At 43.0% G+C, this 22,828-nt stretch overlaps 3 protein-coding genes and 1 non-coding gene across 8 annotated transcripts in view; 2 read left to right on the top strand and 2 right to left on the bottom strand.

The window, feature by feature from the left end:
• The first annotated feature begins 350 nt into the window (after positions 1 to 350).
• On the top strand, positions 351 to 12,010 carry DIPK1A (divergent protein kinase domain 1A). 2 transcript variants are annotated; one of them, XM_030278626.4, is made up of 5 exons: positions 351 to 723; positions 6,916 to 7,050; positions 7,323 to 7,430; positions 8,079 to 8,255; positions 9,195 to 12,010. In XM_030278626.4, the coding sequence occupies exons 1-5, from the start codon at positions 670 to 672 to the stop codon at positions 10,005 to 10,007; spliced, it is 1,287 nt and encodes a 428-aa protein (XP_030134486.4). In that variant the 5' UTR covers positions 351 to 669; the 3' UTR covers positions 10,008 to 12,010. The 2 variants fall into 2 exon arrangements, with proteins under 2 accessions (XP_030134486.4, XP_030134485.4); XM_030278625.4 differs by lacking the exon at positions 351 to 723 and adding an exon at positions 771 to 1,355.
• Positions 12,011 to 13,172: 1,162 nt separating this feature from the next.
• Positions 13,173 to 19,547, bottom strand: RPL5 (ribosomal protein L5). Its single transcript, NM_001245690.2, is given in 8 exon segments — positions 13,173 to 13,333; positions 13,951 to 14,039; positions 15,093 to 15,270; positions 16,130 to 16,332; positions 16,885 to 17,019; positions 18,465 to 18,580; positions 18,677 to 18,746; positions 19,446 to 19,547. Coding segments are annotated over 8 exon segments (894 nt in total). The 5' UTR covers positions 19,449 to 19,547; the 3' UTR covers positions 13,173 to 13,233.
• LOC115496309 (small nucleolar RNA SNORD21) lies at positions 15,422 to 15,518 on the bottom strand. Its single transcript, XR_003961782.4, has one exon. It is a non-coding gene; the product is annotated as a small nucleolar RNA SNORD21 (small nucleolar RNA).
• A 180-nt stretch (positions 19,548 to 19,727) lies between the features above and the next one.
• EVI5 (ecotropic viral integration site 5) overlaps positions 19,728 to 22,828 on the top strand; it is a 75,997-nt gene continuing 72,896 nt past the window's right edge. For 2 of the 4 annotated variants that reach the window (XM_032749765.3, XM_030278612.4), the window contains exon 1: positions 22,669 to 22,804. The gene's annotated coding sequence lies outside the window, so the exon portion shown is untranslated. Of the gene's footprint in view, positions 19,751 to 22,659; positions 22,805 to 22,828 lie in introns of those variants that run through there. The other 2 variants (XM_072932501.1, XM_072932499.1) reach the window with 2 other exon arrangements.

Raw genomic sequence — 22,828 nt, 5'->3', positions numbered from 1 at the left:
AAGAAACATGCTCTTCTGTGCTAATATGGGTCCAGGCAAACGCTCCTTCCTTATTTTGGAGGAATTACTCCTTTTTGGGATTTTGTAGGGGGCTTTTTGGGTGTTTTTCTTTTTTTTTTTTTTTTTTTTGTTTGCTTGTTTGTTTTGTTGTTGTTGTTGTTTTTATTTAAGGACTCTAAGGAGCCAGCAACTGGTTTTAATACCCTGCCCAGTAAATGACAGGAGCGTGTTTGCCATCAACGACCCGCGTTATTTATTAACTGACTTCTCCATAAGCGTGCCCAGGCAGCGCCCCGAGCACTTTCTGGCAGACACGAAGGGAACTGGGGGGCGGCAGTGGGCTCCGGGCGGCCCTGGAGCGAGAGAAGGGACCGGGACAGCCCCAGGGGCTCGGGCGGGCGGGGCCGGCCTCGCCGCCTCAGCCCCGCCTCGCTGCCTCGCGGCTGCTGCGTTCGCACCTCCGGGCAGCGCCGTCAGGCGTGAGCGGCGGCTGAGGCGGCAGCCGCCCGCCCTGCCCCTGACAGCCGCCGGCTCTCGGCCGCCGCTGCCCGAGCGGCTCTTCCCCGCTGAGCCGAGCGGAGCCGGCGGCGCGGCTGCGGCGGCAGGCGGGGGAGCGCTCCTCACCGCTCCGCCTCCGACCGCCGCCCGCTGCGGGGATGTGTGATTGCCATGGCGAGGCGGCTCTTCCCGGGGGCCTGGCTGAGGAAGCCCCACTCCGCGCAGGTAGGCCGGCGAGAGGGGCCGGTGCCGGCGCCCGTCCCTCCCCGTAAAGTTCCCTCCGGAGCGGGCGCCCCCCGCAGGGCTCTCGCCGCTCCCCCCGGCCCGGCCCGGCGCCGCCGCCGCTCCCCTCCCGCCGGCGCCTGGCGGCGGCCGGGACTCGCTGCGCCGCGCCGCCGCTCGGTCGGCGGGAGGCGGCGGCGCCGGGCACGGCCGGCGGGTGCCGGGGCACGGGAGCAGGTGGCGGCGGCCTCGGGGCCGCGGCGCCTCTCGCCGCCCGCCCGCCGCTCGGATCGGGCCTCTCCCGCCGCCTCGGGGCGCAGCGGCTCCGCGGAGCGGCCGGCGCAGGACCTGTTACGCGGCCCGCGGCTCCCCGGTCACGGCACGGCCGGCGGGGCAGCGACACCTGCGGCACTGCCGCGGCCCCGGAGCCCGGCGCTGTGCTCCGCGCCCCGGCTTTACACCCATCGCCCGTGCTGCAGGCATCCATCCTGTCAGCGCATGGACCACAGCTTGCAGGAGCAACTGATGCCCTTTTTTGCGTGTCTTCTGAAAAATTAATGTCGGGCACTTTTCTTCTGCTGCTCCATGCATTTCCTTATATGTTCATAGACACACTTTTGAATTTCCGTATGCAGGTACATGTTTGCATTACTTCAGTTAGCAGAGTAAGGATGTTTTGTTTGGAAGTACTGTGGCTGTTAGGTTGTGAGGAAGTTCTGCGGTGAAATGTTAGACAGTTGTGATGTGGTAGCTTGATGGTTTATCCACTGGGTTTCCCCTTATCAGCTGGGTTGTATTTTAACTAGATTGTAACTAAGGTGAGCATTTGTTGAGTTTGAGGAGATAAATAATGTTTACTTTTTTTATATATGCTGCTTATGTGTTTGTCATCTGTTGATATGCTTAATGATCATTGGATTAAAAAAAATTAAATTTCATATTGGTGCATTTTAAAATCTCGAATGTTTGAATTTCTCCTCATTTGGAAAAGTTCCAGATGAGGAGAAATCTTGTTCTCTTTCTAGAAGTACCTGGAGTGGGGTGTAATGTTTAGTGAGAAGCATACATCATTTTACCCTCTTTAGTATTTGTTTCATGGTACCAAAAAAGATTACTCTAGATCTATTTACTGAAGTAGACACTTGTACAATATTTGGATTCCCATGGCACAAAGTCTTCAATACAAACAAAAAATAATTCATACTCTATACGCTACCTCTCAAATTACCTGTTTGCCTCCTTTGCCTTGATAGTCTCTTTCTTATCATCATATGGCAATATCTGATAATATTCTTCTCTACTCTTCTCAAAATTTAATTGAAGGCCTTCCAAGCAAAATACTTTATTTCAAAATCTGCTAAGAAACAAGAAGACCGCAAAATTATTTATTAGAAAAACCAAAGAAGTTAAATGTTTAATTGAAAATTAAAAAAAAAAATCTAGCTGTGCTTTCTTATACTGAGAGCTGATTTTGCATATTCTACGGACTTGTGTTAGGAGATCTAGTATTGACTTTGTAACCTTAAACATATTTTTCTGTGTTAGTGAATGTATGTTGATAGTTGATGCATCTACAGAACAGCAGCAACTATCAATATATTGGCTTTTCTTGTCACTGCATGTTACTGTTGGTACATGACAAATGTAGGCATGATTTACAGTGGTTGCTGAGTGCTTTATTGAGATTTGTCTCCAAAGAAGCCAATGCTCTCTAAGTAAGTGGTAGACTTAACTCACTGAGGGCTGTGAGCAAGGTGCAAAGAGTTGTGCAATGTTTCTGTGCAGCATTTCAAGTAGCACACCGGGGGAGATGTTTGTACAGTGGAAGGTTATCACTGAGTGAATTCCAGACTTTGCTGGCTGGTGTTCCAGACTTCTTGAACATTATGTTGTGAAATGAATTGCCAGAACATCAGGTTCTGTCTGACAGAACTTAATACTTGTTCCAGCTTTTCTGCCCTGATGGGAGCAGGATATTATGAGCTGGGTTGCAACACATATTCTATGGTAAATGGTCTCTTGATTTACACACGCTTTAGCTTTTGTGCAGAATGCAAGACCCATAGGTAATCAGTTGATGATCTTTGAGCCAAAAAAAGATGTCCTGCCATGTGTCAGCTCGTGTAAAAGGAGCAGGGCACACTCTTGGCTATCTTAGCTCAGTCCAAAACTTAGTGTTAGGGCCTCCCTGAGTAAATGCTAAAGTCCTGTCACTATAAAGAATAGTAACTCAGAAGTACAAAGCTTTGCCATTGCTTAGACTGCAAATCATGTAATAATAGTAAACAAAACAAAATACCCTAAAACCTGAAAAAATTTTAAACACCACTAAAGACCACAAAAATAATTTAATTGTATTTATAGGATTTTACAGTTGGGTGATTACCGCTGGGATTTTGTTTGACAAGGAGAGTTAGTGTCCCAAATTTAAGGGACATTGCCCTGAAGATTTTTTCTGATAGCTGTAGTTACCAATTGTATTGTGAGGCTGAGGACTAACCAGCAGGATTCTTTATGACAAAAATCATGTCAAGACCACTTGCATGTGTGGAAGTTTGACTTTATAGATTCTGGACCAAGTTTACAGACCCTTTAAAAGTGCCTTGTGTACTTCAGTAGTGTACAAGAGACTGTCTTTGAAGGGCCAAAGAATAAGCAAGTTTAAAGCCCCATATAGCAGAAATTTCCTAAATAATCTCTTTGCTCTAAGATTTTAATCCCTTCTGCTCTGTTTCACTTTTAAAGGAGAGATGTCCCATTTTCCATCTTGGTCATTATTTTATTTCAAAAGATACCTCAGCTCTGTTCCCTCACTTTGGTTACTCAGGATACAAAATAACTCAAGACACTGGCATAATCATAAGCATGCACTGTCTGCTTTTAAAGATGTGAATGTTTCCTGTTCATGGCATCCAGAACAGTGTGGGCTAATGCTCTCAGACATCATGTCAGCCTACCTGAAGTGCCTCCTGTGAGAGACAAATCAACCTGAACAGAGAGCAAAACAGAATTTCTAACATGATTGGCCTACTTTTTTTCATCTGTCCTTTTCTATTGCAAGCAAGTAAGACAAATGGAGCGAGCAACTCGGATTTGGAGAAGATTACTACGCTATGGTTATGTGTAATACTTTCCAGAATTGAGCTCTCTGTACTATTAGACAAAGAAACACTTTCATACTCTTTAACCATAGAAGTGTTTTAAATAAAAACTACACTCACCAAAAATCTGTCAAGTTATGTTACATGTTGATTCACTACTCTCCATATGCTTTGGAGTGAATCCAGGCTTGAGTTTTGCCAGAAGTGGTTTTCCAGTTCTATTTCAGGGGATGAATTATTATTCAGTGCATATGACTTAGCAGAATATACAAGTGATGGAAGAAGTTGAATCTGTAACATCAAACATGCAAGTGCTTCCCTCATTCTTGCATTCCCTGGCTCATGTTTAAGTCTTGATGGAAGAGTAAAGTTGAAAAAAGGAACTGTTTTCTTGTTTTGAACACTTTCTTCCTTTTTTTTATAATTTTGGAACTCTCAGTCATTCTGTTGCCCTAAAAATGTTCTTAGGACAAGTTTCCTGGCAGTTTGTCACAGTTTCAAACGTAATCCATCTCTGTGTGTTGTTCCCTAAATGCTGCCTGGGACTTCTTGCTCAGAAACGTGTTCCAGTGCTCTGCACAGCAGTGTAAGTCCTTGTGCTCAGGATGCCTCCCCTGTGTGACCAGACCAGCTCAGTAAAGCCCTGTCCCCTCATGAGGACAGTGTGTGCCTGTGCCAGGTGAAGTGAGCTACGTGTGTCTATGCTCACAGACCCGTTCTGGAGAGAAAATGAAAATTTGGTAGGGGAATGTATGGGAAGAAATCAAATAATGATCATGCCTTTTGCTGAACTTGATGAGGAAGTCCTTATCAGAAAAGTAATTCCCTTTGAAGCAGAGAGTGGAACCTTGGTTGTCTGTAAGCAGAGGGATGCTGTTGTCCATTCTCTGAACTGGCTGGGCAGCTTCTGCAAGTCAAAAGCTGCATGACTCCATTGGCACAGTGCTGAGCTCAAAATAAATCTAGCTTCTCTGGAACTTCCTGCCAAATACATGATGTAGTCAGATGGCATTTGGGGAGGATTTTCACTCTCAAATACATTCTCTTTCTGCCTAAGGAGGACAAATATATACAGTATCCACACTAGGAGAATGGTCAATATTCTGCAGTGGTCCTGAGGCCTGCAGGCTGCTGCTGGTCTCTGAGGCTGTACTAAATGGAGACAATAATCCAAAATTTCATTAAACAGCACTTTGGTTTAAAGTGTATTATAAAGGTTCATGGAAGGATTCAGCAGAAAACACTGAAGAATGAAGAGGGCTTGTTGTCCCAGAAGCTTTGGTTCCCAAGCAGTTTTTATACATGAAACAGCTTTCCCTAAAATTGTCAGTTTTATTTCTGTTGATCTTGCCCAGATTTTACCAGTAGTTTCTGTGCTTCATGTTCTGCTACGTAACAGGGTTTTTAGAAATAGGTTTAAAAAACTCCAAAATTATAAAACCTGTCTCTAAAAAAAAAAATAATCACTGGAATAAAAAGTTAATTGTAGCTCTCTCCTTTTTTAATCAGATAGTTAGATAGTTTTAAGATTGTCAAGTGAGTATGTGTGAAGGCGTGAAGGAATAGGGATACACACGTCAGCTTTATGGATTGGAATCACATTTGGGTCTTTTGAAACGGACTTTTTCTGGATTATTTTGTTTCCAAGAGAAACAGTATAATGCATGCTGGTTGTTAAATTTTAATAAATACTAATAAATTAGTCTTTATGGTTAAAAAAATTTGCTTATTTGCATCTGCTGCAGTTCTGTGTATGTCTGTGATGGCAAAACTGATCACAATTACTGCCTTTCTTGGAGCCTTTTCCAAACATATGGAATAATTTCTCCATAATGAACAGTCAAGTTGGGACATGTCAATTTGGAAAAGAGATCACAGGGAGGTGTGTTATGGAGGCCTACAAAGTCATGTCAGATGGGGACAGAGATTGTTCACTCTTCTCTTCCATTACATGAATTAGGGGTTCTCAAACAAAGCTAATATGAATCAGACTTCAGCAAAAGAAAATCCAGCCCCTGACCTTGGTAGTGGATAGTAAATCTGTGAATTAATTGCTAAAGTTTGTTGTGGATGCTAACAGCTTATGTGGATTTTGAAGGGAATCTGGGTAAATTAGTGAAAGATAAATGATTTGAGATTTACTAAATATAGAATATCACATCTGGCTTAGCAAGTTCTTCTAGAGGAAACTAGGAGCACATCTGGTGTATGTAATATATGTTATCAGTCTTCTGTAGCATCTTTTTATAGCTCTTGCTGAAGATCAGGATACGGATAGAAATGGATCTTATACTGACCAAATATAGCTGCTCTCATGCTCTTACATCCTGCTGCTAAAGCTGATCCTGATGTGAATATGAAAATCATCCTGTTAGCACACCAGACTCTGAGGAGGAGAAAAAAAAAAAAAAAGGAAAAGATCAAAACATCCCTCCTACTTTGTGAGACACTCAGTTCTTAATTTATAAATAGTTTTTCTGTCTGCCCCTGTGAAAACTCTGTATGTGAGGCCACAGAACAACAGGAAAGTCATACATACAGTTGTGGGAAGGTGAAGGTGAGGCTACTACATAAGAATTTTATTTGCATAATTTATGGTGTCATTTCAAGGAAGGAGTGGGAGACTTTAGCGTATGGAACCTGACCCCGATATCCATTCTGCTAATTGTATTTCTATATTGCATATTGACACATTAGCACAGATTATTGTTTGACCAAATTCCTGGTCTGTTGAATTTGATTTACAATGAGTGGAACATAGGTAACTGGTCTTAGAGAAAAATGCACTTAATTGAGCTCTTAGAGTTTATGATTTTAATCAAATTGGTTCCTCAGTCTGGCTTGCCCTGTGAGGGTCTGATACCTTTTCTTCTATTTATTTATATCTCGATTTTCCTTCACTTATGTCAAACTGACCTCCCCTGTCAGTTCTGGTCACTGAAGCAAATGTTCCATATAACGCAGTCTGCTTATTTTATCACTATGGAAGTCAAATTCCTTAGAGATGAAATAGTAAATGATTTTTAGTAAATGAAATAGTAAATTTACTGCTGCACAGTGAATTACAAGCAATATTTTCTCTTTTGTGCTCTAGGTCCGTCTGTCATACATGAGGATCAAGTATCTCTTCCTCTCCTGGTTGGTAGTGTTTGTTGGCAGCTGGATTATGTATGTTCAGTACTCCACCTACACAGAACTCTGCAGAGGACATGACTGTAGGAAAATAATAGTAAGTGTATTTAGTATAGCTTTCTGAAGTGTTTGACTAACTCACTCTGTGCCACATGTGATTTAATCAAATTCTCATATTCCATCATGCTGATGTAAGATTACAACTTCAGTTACAGATAAAACCAGTTGTGTCTCTTAACAATATTTTGGCATAGGGTTATTAAAATATTTTCTTAGGTTTTTCTTTCAAGACTCAGGTGCTGGAAAAGATACGGTTGTTGCCTCCTTTCCTAGGCAATTTATTAAACATTTTCCCCTTGTTTGTTTCAGTGTGATAAATACAAGACTGGTGTTATTGATGGATCAGCATGCAGTAGTCTTTGTGCTAAAGAAACATTGTATTTTGGAAAATGTTTGTCAACAAAGCCAAATAATCAGGTAAGGCTTTACTCATCCAACGTAGTTTTATTATTTCACACTGAAATGTCATTGTCTGGAACATCAAGTAGACCTTCATGTCAGCAAGCTGAATCTGTTTAATACAGATGATCTCAAATTTTATTTGCTATGACAGGCAGAGCATGTGAGTGTGTGTATATATATATATATCCCCACATATATACACACACACACCTATACAAAGAAGATACACTGTAATACAAATTAATATACATATTATGCACCTATATGCAATAATAGAAATTAGTCCTGTATGTAGAGGGGTAAATGGTTCTTTTATACTACATGTATTTTGGAAACATATACAATATATACTAAATCCTTCCACAGTTTGCCAGACTGTGCACACACTGTACATCTTCTCTGCTATCCTGCATCACCAACAGAAGCAGCAGCCTCATGACAAGCTGTGCAGGTGGCAGTGGTGCCAGTCTGCTGTGGGGAAGCTGTGTGTGTTCTGACAGTGCAGAGTCTCCCAAGTATCCGCAGCAGAGGGCTGTCTTTGGAGCTGCCACTGCTCAAATTGCTACATTCATTGTCTGCACACAGCATTCCTTTCTGATCTGTGTTGAGTCTTAAAGCTATGGTTGGATTACAGGTGGTCCTTTTCCCTCTTTTTCTGCATAGATCTATTTAGGAATCTGGGGAAATCTGCAAAGTGTTATAAAATGCCAGATGGAAGAAGCTGCTCAACTTGATTTTGGTACTGACCCAGAACCAAGGAAGGAAATAGTCCTATTTGATAAACCAACAAGAGGAACCACTGTTGAGAAATTCAAAGAAATGGTGTATGGTTTTTTTAAAGTAAGTACATTGTAATTTATTCTATTTTGACAGAACTGCTTGTTTTCTTGAAGCTGGAGAGAACACCCTGTTATATGAGCCTTGTTCAAGGATATGCTAGAAAAATGATCAGCACAAAAATAGTTTTTCCCAGATGTGCTTATCTCGAAGTTTGAAGTAATTAATTATCAGGGCTTTTTCCTTCTGATATGATGGAAGCTGGCATTCATCTTGTATGTCTATAGACTTTGCTAGTATTGGTATAGAAAACAGGATGTAAGGCTGTTGTCAGTTGTCATGCGTTACAGCAGCTTTGTCTCTAACAATGGTGTGCAGGTGTGTTAGGGTAGTTCTTAGCAAAATTTGGGAAAACTTGGTTGCCTAGCTGAAAATGGAACAGTTCTGATTCCAGCAATGGCTTTTTTCTCTGTAGTCCTACAATCGAAGTGGTTACATCAAAAACCAAAACTAAGCACTTAAGTGTAATTATGGGATTTGTACTCAGTTTTGTCTTGGTACCCTTAATAATTGGACAAAATATTAATTCATACATTATTCTTCTACATTTGTAAGGTCTAATCAACTGAAAACTAAACCTGATCTAAGCTTTTGAATTCTGCATACTTTTCTTAGAAACACTGAACAAGGTACTTGATACAATTTTTCTGAAGACTGATCCAATCAAGACCAACGACTGAATTTTAATATTTGCTTTTTGAAGTGCAAGGAAAGGTAGCACTTTCAGAAGATGTTATGCTCAGTACCTATGAAAACAGAACAAAAAGGAAGCTCTGCAGGCAACTGATGGCTGGTCCTGTTACATCCATAACCAATGAAAACCAGAATATACCGAGTTATTCCTATTATTCATAGAAGGAGAGTAACAGGAGGTAGAGTGACAGATGTATTTGGAGTAGTTAATATAGTCATACTTAAATCTTTTTCATTTGTTGCTTTCAGGCAAAACTGGGTGAACAAGGAAATCTTTCAGAACTGGTTAATCTCATCCTGTCTTTCGCTGATGGAAACAAAGATGGAAGAGTCTCTTTGCCAGAGGCAAAATCTGCATGGGCACTCCTGCAGCTAGAAGAGTTTCTGTTAATGGTGATCTTGCAGGATAAAGAACATACTCCCAAGCTGATGGGTTTTTGTGGGGATCTCTATGTGACCGAAAGAGTTGAATATACCTCCCTCTATGGAATTAGCCTTCCATGGATTATAGAACTCCTCATTCCCTCTGGCTTCAGAAGAAGCATGGACCAGTGGTTCACTCCATCCTGGCCAAGGAAGGCAAAAATAGCTATAGGGCTTTTAGAATTTGTGGAAGATATTTTCCATGGACCTTATGGAAACTTTCTAATGTGTGACACGAATGCCAGAAATTTGGGATATAATGATAAGTATGATTTGAAAATGATGGACATGAGAAAAATAGTGCCAGAAATTAATCTGAAGGAAATAATTAAAGATCGTCAGTGTGACTCAGATTTGGACTGCATTTATGGTACAGACTGTAGAACATTATGTGACCAAAGCAAAATGAGATGTACCACTGAAGTAATTCAGCCAAATTTGGCAAAAGTTTGTCAGCTACTTAAAGACTATCTGCTTCGTGGTGCTCCTTCTGATATCCATGAAGAACTAGAGAAACAGCTGTACTTGTGCATTGCCCTTAAAGTCACAGCAAATCAGATGGAAATGGAGCATTCTTTAATACTCAATAACTTAAAAACTTTACTGTGGAAGAAGATTTCTCATACAAATGATTCATAGCTTCTCCACCAGCAGAAGAGAATACTGATGCCTGCCATTAGAGGTGGCCTGAGACATTTGGCAAAAACAATCTGCGCCTTTTTAAAAAGATATTTCTTTACTCAGATTTTATTAATGGTTCTTTCAGTCCTGCCCTTCAGTCAGTAACTCAGGACAGGGCTTCTCAAAGAACGAACATGCCTCTGAGTGACCAGGCAAAGGCCAGATGTCCTTCTGGTGTTCAGTGCTGTGTTACAGAAACAAGAACTCTGCATGCTTGACTGTTCTGTGCACTTTGTCAGATCTTGAACAGAATGTAAGTGTTCACTGTGCCACCACATCAGCTGAGGGAACATCTTCCATTTCTGTGAAAAACATTGCTCACTTGTGAAATACCTGCAGAGCATTTTTTTCCTAAGTAGTTTGATGAACAATCACCACTACTACAAGTAATGTGTCCAAATCCAAGCTGCTGTTATGAATAAACTGAACTGTGAGACTGAAGTTTACTAATACCTTGGCATGGCAGAATTTGCACATGAAATACCTTTTAACTGTGGAAAATTAGAATTTTATTCTAGAATGGATAGGTTGTAATATGAGACAAATCAGATTCTGTTTACACATTCTGTAACATTCTGTTACAGAATGTACACATTCTGTGAGGTAACATTCTGTTACCTCATGCTTACATCTTTAATGTTTAAGTCGTTCAACATTTTTAATTGAGTCATTATATGGTGAGCCCTGTGGGAGCCAATAATTTTAGAAAATTATTTCCTAAAGTCATCTATATGGTTTTGCAGCAATACCAGCATCTGTTTCAAAAACTTCAGCCTTTAGCCCAAATTAAGCTGTAGCAAACAGTGAAAAGCAAGGACTTTGTGGACTAAGCTATAGTAAAAGACTAAATTTAATTTTTAAAAATACTGAATAGCAGACATGTCCAACCAGTTAAAAAAGGAAGTTTGCTAGTGCAGGAATCTGCTGTATGACATGAGAAACAATTAATAGTTGTGGATAGTCTTGCCTCTTAACTGTCCCTCTACATTTAGCTACAGACTTGTACTTCAATCTTAACTACTGCAGGAAATACATAAGCAAGAGCTAGACCTGAATTTTAGGACAGAAGCTGGATTGTTCAGGATTGTGCAATATTGCTCAAATGGGAGTCTATGAGATACTTTCCAGCTCATTCCTCGCTGTTACTAAGTGAGCTGCAGTGTGATACTATTCTTTTTTTCTAGTAGCATCTATGAGTCACTGTTAAGACTCAAGTCATGAGTAAATAAACATCACCTGATACTGGCACTCCACAAAGCATGACCACTTTACCACCGTTAATCTGCACCCTTGTATTTTTCATATTTACATCTGTGTTCATAATTATGCAGAACTGGATGTCCATAATACACCTGAATTCAATACTTACCTGTTGAATGTTTAACTTATAAATGCTTTAGGTATAGAGTTGTTCAGTCTTTATGATTTTAATGGCAGTCATCTGTATACTTCTGTGGCCTGGCCCCTTAATTCATTTTCAGCAGAGGTAAGAACAAGGTTTAAGTATTTGAAAGGTTAACTGCTCTGGGTATCCTGTCTTAAATGCATTCCTAGAGTGATGACACTGAAATACAGACCACAATAAAATAATTTCTTCATAACAAATGTAATAATATGCACCTTGGGTTAAGACAGTTTTGTGAACATCAGCCTTTTCGTTTAAGAAATACTATGCTCATGCTAATTATTGTCTTGAACTTGCTAATGTGCTCCAACTATGACCAAGTATTTGTAACCAGCAATACACTAAAAGTGTAAAGTGGTCATGTTCTTGTGAAAAAAAATCTGACAGTGACTGCTATCTGGGCAGAGATTACTTAACATACCCAACGTCATTGGGTATCTTAACTGGAGAATATGTTTAATAGTGCAGTTTGTTGTACACAATCTTCATTTTTATTACTGTTGCACAAAGTTGAAGCTTTCATTGGGGAAAAAAATACACTTTTGTTTACAATAAATCACAGGCCTCTTTTTTTCAGTAACAGTATTTAATACCAACTACCAGTATCTTAAAACAACACATTCCTCCATCTAGTCTACTTTACTGGTGTTTAAACTGTGCAGCTTCTCTAAGTCTAGTAGAAACCCAATGGCACACAGAAGTGCCTGTGAAACTGAGGAGGTAAAGGACCAGGGCAGGACAAGGCTGGTGAGGAACATTTCCAGGTGGCTCAGCCTGCAGGCTGCAGAGGGAAACACAGACTGGGCTCTGGGTGGGAGCCAGCCTTTAGGATAAGGAGACGAAAGCTGGTGATTGGTGAGGTGGATGGACACGGAAAAGGAAGCAGAAGACTGAGGAAGTGCAGACTGGCATCAGGGGGAGGGGAGGGAGTGTGAGGGTAAAAAAGCCATGGGCTGCTCCTCAGAGGGACCATCTCCATTTGTTCTGCGCCAGGAATAAACTGCCTTGTGGAACCAGATAGTATGGGCCCTGCTACGGGAACCCTAGGGGTGAACTGGAAGGGAACATGGTCTGGTGAGTGTGTGGAGAGTCAAGGGGAAAGGCTCTGGGGCTCTGGTGTGTAATTACTAGGGAGTCTCATTAATGTTTCCTTAACAAGGTCTCTGTACTTACCCCCTATATATAACTTAAAGTGAATTCTCTTATCAAGTAAATAATGTGAAGTATTCAGTTCAAGACAGTACCTGTTTCAGTAGCAGCCAAAGCTTGGAGGTGACAAGTGCCTGAAAGCCTAAGGTTACCTTTGGGCAGAGGCTTTAGAACCTACTGTGACTACTCTTGCTTTTTCCAAAGCTACATCCAGAGTCCCCCCAGACATGAAATATGCTGAAAGAGTTGTAAAATACAGGTACAGCCTTTAAAAAAAATTAAATCTTTCTCTAGTTAGAAGCAGTAAACTCTTATACTTAGTCCTTGATACTAACCATGCTAAAAATGAATTTAATTGACTTCCTCCTTCTTATAGAAGTAATTCTGATGCAGTAGCCTTGGTCTTTGAAGTCTGTCACCTCTCTTCTCTGCGAAAACTCAATTCACATAGTACTTGGAGAGGAGAGAATAAAACTCATTCAGATACAGAATACCTAATAAAAAATAAAAAGGATAAAAATATTCTCTATTTTTATAAACTATATAAATAAGCTGGTCTTACACAGTTGCTTCCTCAATAAATTTATTGCCACTTTTTCCAAAGCTTCACAGAAAACTGTGGAAGTTGTCTTAGCTCTCCGTTCTGCGCTCCTGGGCCCTGAGGAAGCTGGCCTTCTTCTGAGCAACACGGTCTTTCTTCTGGGCAAGAGACATCTTGGGACAGTTCCATCTGTAATGGAAGCACAGCGTACAGTAGATCCAAAGCAAAAAAGTAGCAGTGCATCACAATTGTGATTAAGAATGCAGTGGAGAATATATTCCCACTTCTGTAACATGCTTTATTTCCTCATAATTATCTAAGGCTGTAGTTAATACACTGCAAAAAGCATGGCTGGACAGTTCTAATTTCCCCGGAGGTAAACTCTGTATTCTCTGTAACTGAAGCATAGACATTATCAAGCCCAATGCAACAGTTGTGTTATGATTTCTTTTCTCACACACCCTTAAAAATCAAAATAGTTTGGTACTGACAAAATAGTCAATGAGCTCTCAGCTGAAGAGAAGCAACTTTCCCCCTGAAAACACTGAGACCTGAAGGTACACACCGTTCCAGCTATTCAAGCCACAAACATTCTTCACTTTGATTTTTTTAATACATAAGAGCTCTTGAATTTTATTCCTACTGCTAAATTTAACTCTGAAGTTATACAGAACTGCTTGTATCTTAATCTGGTCCAGAACACATAACTAATGATGCAACTGCAAAACTACATTACTTGTTTCACTGTACCTAAGATAGCTCCAACAGAGAAGTCACACAGATGTTAAAAAGAATGAGAATTTTACCTCTTTTTCTTGACGTCTCTCTTGGGTTTCTTTTCATGGACTGGATTATCCCGTATAGCAGCATGGGCTTTTTTATACATTTCTTCCATCTTGAGAAAAAAAAGAAAAATACTAAATTTACCATAGTGGTCCAGTTGTAGGATTATCAGAAATCCTTGTGCCTGCATTGTCCCCAGGCACGCAATAATGTTGCTCTATCCCAAAGGCAACTCTGGCTCCATAACTGCACAAATGTTACAAAATCTTTGCTGGTGGTTAAGATGTACAAAGAGCAAGTGTCTATATAGTGACCTGAATCCTAGACTCACTTCATTTGAATACAAGCTATAACTACTATTTGTTTAGAAAGCAGATGAAGTTGGCATTTACATTACTTTCCTTTTATAATTTATTAGAAAAAACTAGCAACTAGTTAAATTTATAAAAACCCCAAGGAAATGAAGAGATAGTTTGCTGTAAAAAGGAGATATAGGGAGCTATGTTTTAAAGCTCCAAGATCACTTACTAGGAGAACCAAGCAAGAATATTACAGGCAGCAGGACAAGCTATCTGGAAGGAGTTTAATACTTGGAAAAGGCAGAAGAACCACCTCTGTATTCTTACCCATCTTCTAGTATTTTATTAACTCTAAAATGTGAAGCAGTACTAAAATAAAGTGTATTACAGTCTAAACTTCCATTAAATACTACCTTGGGCTCTCTCTAGTCACCTGGAATAGCAGAACCCCCTTCTAGGGTCACACAAACAGTCCCAGAGATGTGACCCACAACCACATGCTCACCAACAGTTACAAGCACTACAGCTGCAGAAATGACAGGTTGTGGGGCAGAATAAGGAAATAATAGAGACTCTGCACAGAAACTTCTGATTTAGTTTCTCTGTTGGGGATGGGAGAAAGTGGTCCAGTAAGCCTGGATTTATAGGCAGACTATTAAGTTTCAGAGCAGGCAAAAAGGTCCCCCTTTCAGAAGTTCTACACTTACATTACAGAGCCCTTAATGAAGGAAAAAAATATTTTCTTTGCATGGGTAACATGCAACATGAGTCACATAGTTTTATGTATCAGCCTTATTTGCATTATTAGAGAAGTCCCTATCAGCATCTCTATTTAAATTCCCAAGCTCCAGCTGGATAAATCCTACCCCATCAGGTGTTACGTTGTTCTTTATGTACTGGGAGAACTGTTTCTTGTAGGCATCTTCATCCTCCTCCATCAGGTACCGCATGTAATCAGCCACGTTCTGGCCCATGATGTGCTTGCGGTGAACCTCAGCATTGAACTCTTTGCTCTCCGAGTCGTAGCCAGGGAAACGTTTGGTGCTGTCAAACAGCAGGTACAGTCACATTAAGGCTCTAATTTGGAGGCTAAGATGCACACTGAAATGACTCATAGATCAGATTCTCCTACAGATACCAGAGGGATAGGACCCTCTAATAAATAATAAAAATGAGAAGTTTTAAGTTCATCTCAGCTGCCATCAGTCCCGTCTTGAAACACTGCAGTACATCATATACACGCCATGGACCAACTATAGCGTGTTCAGTTACTGCAAGTATCATCATGCAGCAGCCAACTCAAAAAAACTGGACAATTAGCCAAGGATAGGACAGCATGGGAGAGGGTAGGAAAACACACAAAAGATCTCAATTTCTCTCCTCCGCTGCTGCTAGGAGAAAGCAGCACTCAGGTGTAATACCAGTGTTAGGTAACAGTCCAAATATCCATGTGGAAATTCTAAATGAAGGTGGACTGCTCAGACATACTGCTGTACTGACAACTGTACCAAGTACCAGGGGGTTTGTACCTGGTATGTAGTTTTTCACAGTGAAATGAATACCTACACACAACTTGGTGAAGACTTGCACTAAGCAAATACCCTCTGAAGATCTGATAAGGGCATTCACTTGATTTTTGGTAAAAGCAACAAGATAGTTCTTTAGTTTCTACAAGTTTCATAACGTCTCTTGACAGTTTTAAGATTCCCAGCAGCACTATCAGAATTGCATTTGTAGATTAAAAACCAACCAACAAAAAACCTCCAAACCCAGAATCTAATTACATAACCATTACCACATCAGTATAAAATTATTTCAGCATAAATTGATTAGTGTAAGTAGACTGTCACATACAGAAGCATCTCAGGCTAACCCTGAGGAAATTCTTTGCAACACACATTACCTATGAGGGATAGACAGCCCCCCGTCCACTGCACCCTTCAGAGCACCAAAGACTTTGTTTCCAGTGGTAGTTCTGGCAAGACCCGCATCCAGGTAGCATGTAAAAGCACCAGGCTTGCCATCCACACTTTCCACATTGTATTCATCACCAGTGACTTCAACTTGGCCTTCATAGATCTTATCAAGGCCAAATTTATTCAGAAGCTGTGGGGAAAGAAAGCACACTTTTGAAATTCCCTCCATTTATTGATAATAATTTAGAATTACCACTACTTTAAAATGTGAATTTGCAGTAGAATCATGTTTTTAAAATTTTTCTTTACAAAAGTATGTACCCAATACTAGTAGCAAAGCTTTTTAATAACTACCACTGTGTGTCTGTTAAGTTCCAACCTTCTGTTCCCACAGGTACACCACCGAACTTAAGACTTATTAATGAACCCCTGTGGAAATGGATGGCTGCTATTCACATATTTTTAAACTCTACAAGGTGCATTTCTTACATTTTTATGCTCCCTCCCTCCACCAAACTTAAGGGCTGAGACATAAAAGTGGGCTGCTGAAGCTGAGACCGCATGCTGTCATACCTCCCACTGCGACTTGACAGTCACAGGACACACCAAATCTATGATGGCAAAGAGCAGAAGTTAGGATTTTGAGAAGCCCAAAGACCCGGTGGGCTGACACAGCAGGGAAGGAAAGGTGTCTCTGTTCCCCGAGGGAGCCAGGGCAGCAGCCTGGCCGTGCCGTACGTACCCTGCGTGCCAGGAGCAGGCCGGTGCAGTAGGCAGCAGCGTAGTTGGTCAGGCCCACCTTGACGCCGTACTTGGGCAGCTCGTGGGCGTAGGCAGCGCACACGATCATGTCCCCCTCGATCCTGGCATAGGCAATCTGGCAACACACAAACGTCAGGGCTCATGTGTTCTTCCTCTGCCACCTACTCAGGCCAGCACGAACGCTGGATCCGAGTGTGCAAAACCCGCCAACCTCTGCACACGAGCTCAAGGAGTGGTGTGGCTTTGGTTTGTTGGGGGGGTGGTTGTTTGCTCTGACATCTCCCCTCCCCCACCATGCTTTGTTTGTTTTTGCAAAAGGAGTAATCAACTCCACAAGTAAAGACACAAAAGTTCAAACCTGTATTAGGCCAGTTAAAATGTTTGTCAGCAACAACTGGCAACTACCTTTCCACAGAGATAAAGAGGCCAGAAAGAGCCTGCAGGAGCAACCCTTCAAAGAATCATTATGAATGGGGATGAATTCTATCCCACTTTAGGATACAGCTCAAAAAATACAAGAAGCATGTGACACTTTGTGGTAACACTGTTAGTAACCTTATGGAATGATTTTATTAACCATGGTCTAAGACCATCATGATCCCAGGGTCTCCTGTGGGACAGCAGGACTATCAGATATGTTTCTGCTGTTCCTTTCACGGATAGAACCTTCTCCTTTTGACTGTCACACCTCCTCTCTGCATCCAAATGCTGTCCCATTTTTGCAGGATTCTGACATCCTGGAAAGCAACTATCAGTCAGATATAAGCCCCTGCAACAATTAATTTTCATTTTGAGTTTCAAAGATAAAATAACCTCATTAATGACTGAACTGTTCTCATCAAATAACTACTCTATGAAAAACTAAGTTAAACTCAGCAGCTTCTTTTTGAGCTCAACAATATATTTATTACAAAACAAGCATTCATAAATTTGTAACTTCAAAATTAGTCAAAACATTCTAAAATTAAACAAGTGAGCCACAGTGAGGAACTGCATATGATGCTACACACAACCCCATACTAACGACCACGAAAAAGTGCCTACTGTTCTTGTTTACAAGTCTCCTTCAATCTCACAGGAAAGCCACCATCAGGCCTCAGAGCTTCACGTGAGCCACACAGCATGGAAACTGAACTCTCAAAAGAGAAGCCACCCTTCGATACAGCACAAGTCAATGCAGATTGACAGGTCATGCTGCCAACTTTGTTTTCTTCAGCCAAGCAAAAAAGGCCTCTTTTTGAAGCCCTTTGAAAATAGTTAGAGACATCTTCCCTGTCCCAAAAATGTTCTACTTAGCCCATTATCATTACAGCAGTACAATCTTGCACTACAAAAAACCTCACAGCGAAAGTGCTAACACTTGTGAAACTGCTTTTCTACAATGTACACGGTTTATTACTGAAGTTAACACTGAAGCCTGTCCTCCTCTAAGGAGCTTTTACAACACAAACAACTGTGCAAGCCTGGCCTAAGAAAGCCCAGGTGTTCCAAGCCTCCCTCTCTGTGCTGACCTCACCCTGGCCAGGCTGGCAGGTAAGCAGCAAACACCGCAGGCCTTACCTGGCAGATGATGTCTCTGTTGGTAACGCGCACAATCATCCTGTATTTAGGAGTGTTGTACTTGTTTTTATCTTGAATAACCAAACGCTTGCGAGCATAGTAGTCAGTTTTTCCCTCTGAAAAACAACAGTTGCAGTGTGCAAAATGCATGCACAAAGTAGGAATATTCACCAAGGACATTTAATTATGTGCTACAGGCAATTTAATAATACCTCTTCTTCTCCTGAATTTCACTTGGTATCTCTTGAAGTACGCCTTATTCTTGACAACCTTCACAAACCCCTTGGATAAGAAACATAAACTACGTGTTATTAACATATAACCCTGTAAGCCAACACCATTCTAACTAAACGTGCCATGAATAAAACCATAGAAGAAGCAGTAATTATAGAGAGCTTCTTGTACGTTTAGATGAAAAGAGCACTGTAAAAATTAAATAGAAAAGAAACCACCCCGCACATCAAACCCTATAGATTTTACCCCTCCACAGGAACTAATGCTTCAAGAGAGAACCGAAGTGCGTCTTTTATGAAAGTATCTTTTAACCGAAGGCCTGTCGGCACGGACCGGAGCAATGACCGTGCTCACTGCCTGTCACCCCACACCGTGACTTCTCAGGCACGTTCTGCCACGGAGCCAGTTCCCGCGCAGCCCCCCGCCCTCAGCCGCTCCGACACCCGCCGGGTGCCCTGCAGCCCCGCGGGGCCCAGCGCGGCTGCTGCAGGGCACCGGGGGCCGCGCCAGCCCCGGCCCCGTGGCTCAGCCCCGGCCCCGCAGGGGGCAGCGCAGCCGGCAACGGGGCCAGGCCCCGCTCGAGCCGCCCGCGGTGCAGCCCCGGCAGAACGGCAGCCATTGCCACGCCGGCGCCGGGCGGCCGCCCCGAGCGCACGGCAATCGGGCTCCATCCGCGCGGGCGGCGCGGCGCGGCGGGCGCGGAATGACGGACGCGATGCCCCCGAGCCCCCTCATGCCGGTACCGACCATCGTGCCAGGCACTGTCCGGTCCCTCAGGCCGGGGCCCGCTCCGCACAACGACTGCGCTCCGCAGCAAACGGGAAAAGGCCGCACGCACCGCGCAGCCGCAGCTCCTGCCCTGCGCGGCGGGGCGGGGCCACCCGCGCGCCGTGCTGCCCCCTGCCGGCCCGGCGGACCCACCGCGGGCGGGCCGGGCGGCGCCGCCGGGACCGCTCCCTGCGCTGCCCGCCGAGCCCCCGGAGCCCCGCGGGTGCCGCCACATCGCCAGCGCCGCCTCCCGCCGGGCACGTCGCTTCAGGACACACACTGAGGTGCTGAGCGAGTCCGGAGAAGGGAAACAGAGCTGGGGACGAGTCTGGAGAGTGAAGGGTCCTGTGAGGAGCGGCTGAGCGAGCTGGGTTTAGCCTGGAGAGGAGGCCCAGGGGAGATCTTACCACTCTCTACCTACCAACTGCCTGAGAGGAGGTTATGGTAACATGGAGCCTCTCCTCCCAGGCAGGCAGCAATAGGTCAAGAGGACGTAGGCTAAAGCTGCAGTAGGGGAGGTTCAAGATGGACATTGGAAGGTTTTCTTCACAGAAAGAGCAACTGGACATTGCAATGGGCTGCCCAGGGAGGTGGTGGAGTCACCGTCCCTGGAGGGGTTTAAGACTGGACATGGCACTCAGTGCCTGGTTTAGTTGACAAGGTGGTGTTCAGTCAAAGCTCTGACTTGATGATCTCATAGGTCTTTTCCAACTTAATTGATTCTGTAATATCAGAGAAACACAATGCTGAGGAAAAAAATAATATTGCTATCATCTAATGTCTACACATAATGCATTATCACTTTCAAGTCTCCTTATGTTAAATGACTGGGTAATTATTAGCCAGAAGTATATCACAGAGAAAGGGTTCTTAATCAGAAAAAAGTCCATGGATTTGATATTTTAAAAAGTCACCAGTTATGTATATGTTACAGGATTTTAATTCCTGTCATTTTCTAGGGAAAATTCTCACAACCAATCAAGCCGCAAGTAATTAATAACATCAAACAAACCAAAATCTTAACTGAATACTGTTCTTACAATAAACTATAGCTGCTCGGTATTATTGATATTTGATGCATTAAAGCAAGAATATAGACTTGCACATATATATTTATACACTGGATCAAATAGGTCAAGTGGCATCAGGTTTCTCGACACTGTCAGACAATAGTGAATCTTCATTCCTGATGCATTTGTCTGGTTATACTCATTCATTTCACGCAAAAAATATCAACAATCCACATTGCTAGTTATACATAAGCCAATATTTAAAAAATATTAGTTTGATATAAATAACAAAGGAAAAAAATAAAAGGGTTTACTACATCAGGCAAATGCCAGCATGGTCCCTACTTGGTAGGGACCTGCCAGCTTCAGAAGTAATTTAACTGTTTTAAAGGATGTTGTAGCAAGATGGAGATTGGCCTCTCCTCCCTGGCAACTAGGGACAAGAGAATGTAGCCGCAGGCTGTGCCAGGGGAGGTTCAGGTTGAATATCAGAAAGCATTTTTTCACTGAAAAGGTGGTTAGGCTTTGGAAGTGGCTGCCCAGGGAGGTGGCATAGTCACAATCTCAGGAGTTAAAGAAATGGCTGGATGTGGCACTTAGTGCCTTGGCTTAATTGACAAGGTGGTGATCAAAGATTGGACTCAATGATCTTTGAGATCTTTTCCTAAGAACCTAAGTGAAAAGTGATTTTGTGATCTAAGAATTAATTTTAGAAAGTTCAGAATTCTATGTGCTTTTCAATTTGTACAGAAAGTATCTCTATCAGAGCACTTTATTTTTTGTCCCCTCTGGCATATAAATCCATTGTTTTCAAAATTTCTGCTGCTACTACTGGGCAATTACTTCCATGACAAATACCTCACAGACAATGGTATCATAAGCAAGACTTGTTAGTCTTTTTGTCAAACAAGGAAAACCAAAATCGATTTCTTGCTCTTCTCTGTAAATACCTCAAATACCTCACCACGGTAAAAATCAGCCTGTTAACCTACCACACCCACATGCTTTCTAGCTCATTGCCACCCTGCAAAATGGAGACTCCAGGTGGGTTTATTAGCCCCACCCCTGCATCTCTTACAAATTCAAGGTGAATGACTCCTCTGGGTTTTTTTTCCTCTGGCTTTTAGTGACAATGTTTGTTGGAAGGGTGACTGCTATTCATACACACTCTGAACACGTTAAGGTAAAAGTTAGTATTTTCAATGCCTTAATGAAGTACCTTTTTTTCATGACACATTGATGGGGGGAAAGTATAAGCTTTCGTTTTGTTTTTTTTTTCCTTTAATGCTATTTCTCAATTTCTCTTATATGTAGTATTTTTATTTAAGTGTGTTCTGGAGAGCAGGGTATCAAGCAGGGGTTTTAGAGCAATGTCCAGTACTTATTAGTCTCTCGGACTGGTGAAAATGATGCTTGAGCAGCATCTCCTGCAAGCCGGGACCCTCTCCCTGCAGAGGACTGAAGGCAGTAAGGCTGTTGTACGTGATTGGACTGACCCTTGTGGTCACTTGTAGGAATTGGTTTGGATTTTTTTGCTGCTGCTTGCAGGAGTGACAGCCTTATTTCAATGAACAAAGAATTTAGCTGAAGGCCTGGTGATAACCTATCGCTGCTATTGCTGAATGCTTTTTTTAAAAGAGTGTATTCTTTGTATACTTGGCTATAAAGTAGTGTTATAGAGGACTGTATGTATTCTGGTATTCATAAATATTTTAAAATAAAAAATAGTTATTAGACGTTTTGTTAGAATTCTTCCAAATGAAAATTTCTCTATGGTTTTGTCTAGAGTCTCTACTCGTTGCACAAGGACAATGGCGAATAGGCTCATTATTAGATGGGGAGCCGCTCCGGGCAGACAGCGTCTCAGCTGTTTGTGTAACCTAAACGGCCCCTGGCAGAAACGCGTCTGACAAACGCGCGCAGGGCCGGGCCCGCCTGGCCCGAGGCGGCGGTGCTGCCGGAGAACGCGTTGCTGCGCGCAGCTCCCAGCGCGGAGCCGGCGTCACGGAGATGCCCGGGCAGCCGCTCTGATCGCACCAAGCCCCATCTCTCCGCGGAACGGGGGCTCCGCCTCGTGCGGCGGCGCGGTGCCTTCGTGCCGCTGCCGTGGGGAGCGAGCGCGGGCGGCGGGGATGCCGCGACCCGGGGCCGGGCGGGGGCTCGGCTCACGGCGGAGGCGGCGGCGGTGACACAGCGGGCGACCCGCGTGAGGGCAGCACACGAACGAGCACGCTGCGGAGACGGCTCGCCGGCCGTCCGTCCAGCGCAGGGTACCGGGAGCCCCGAGACCCGCAAGGACGGCCGTGGCACCACCCGGGAGCAGCGCCGGTGGGTTCCCGCCGGTGGGCCCGC

The sequence above is a fragment of the Taeniopygia guttata genome, chromosome 8 (genome assembly GCF_048771995.1).
Source record: "Taeniopygia guttata chromosome 8, bTaeGut7.mat, whole genome shotgun sequence".
Taxonomy (NCBI): Eukaryota; Metazoa; Chordata; class Aves; order Passeriformes; family Estrildidae; genus Taeniopygia; species Taeniopygia guttata.
Note: the sequence above shows the minus strand (reverse complement) of the source record. Positions and strands in the feature narration are given on the sequence as shown.

Coding starts and splice junctions, on each gene's coding strand:
- DIPK1A (XM_030278625.4), top strand. CDS start 1,278: ATGTCGGGCACTTTTCTTCTGCTGCTCCATGCATTTCCTTATATGTTC. Junction 7,051..7,322: donor ATGACTGTAGGAAAATAATA/GTAAGTGTATTT, acceptor TGTTTGTTTCAG/TGTGATAAATACAAGACTGG. Junction 8,256..9,194: donor TGGTGTATGGTTTTTTTAAA/GTAAGTACATTG, acceptor TGTTGCTTTCAG/GCAAAACTGGGTGAACAAGG.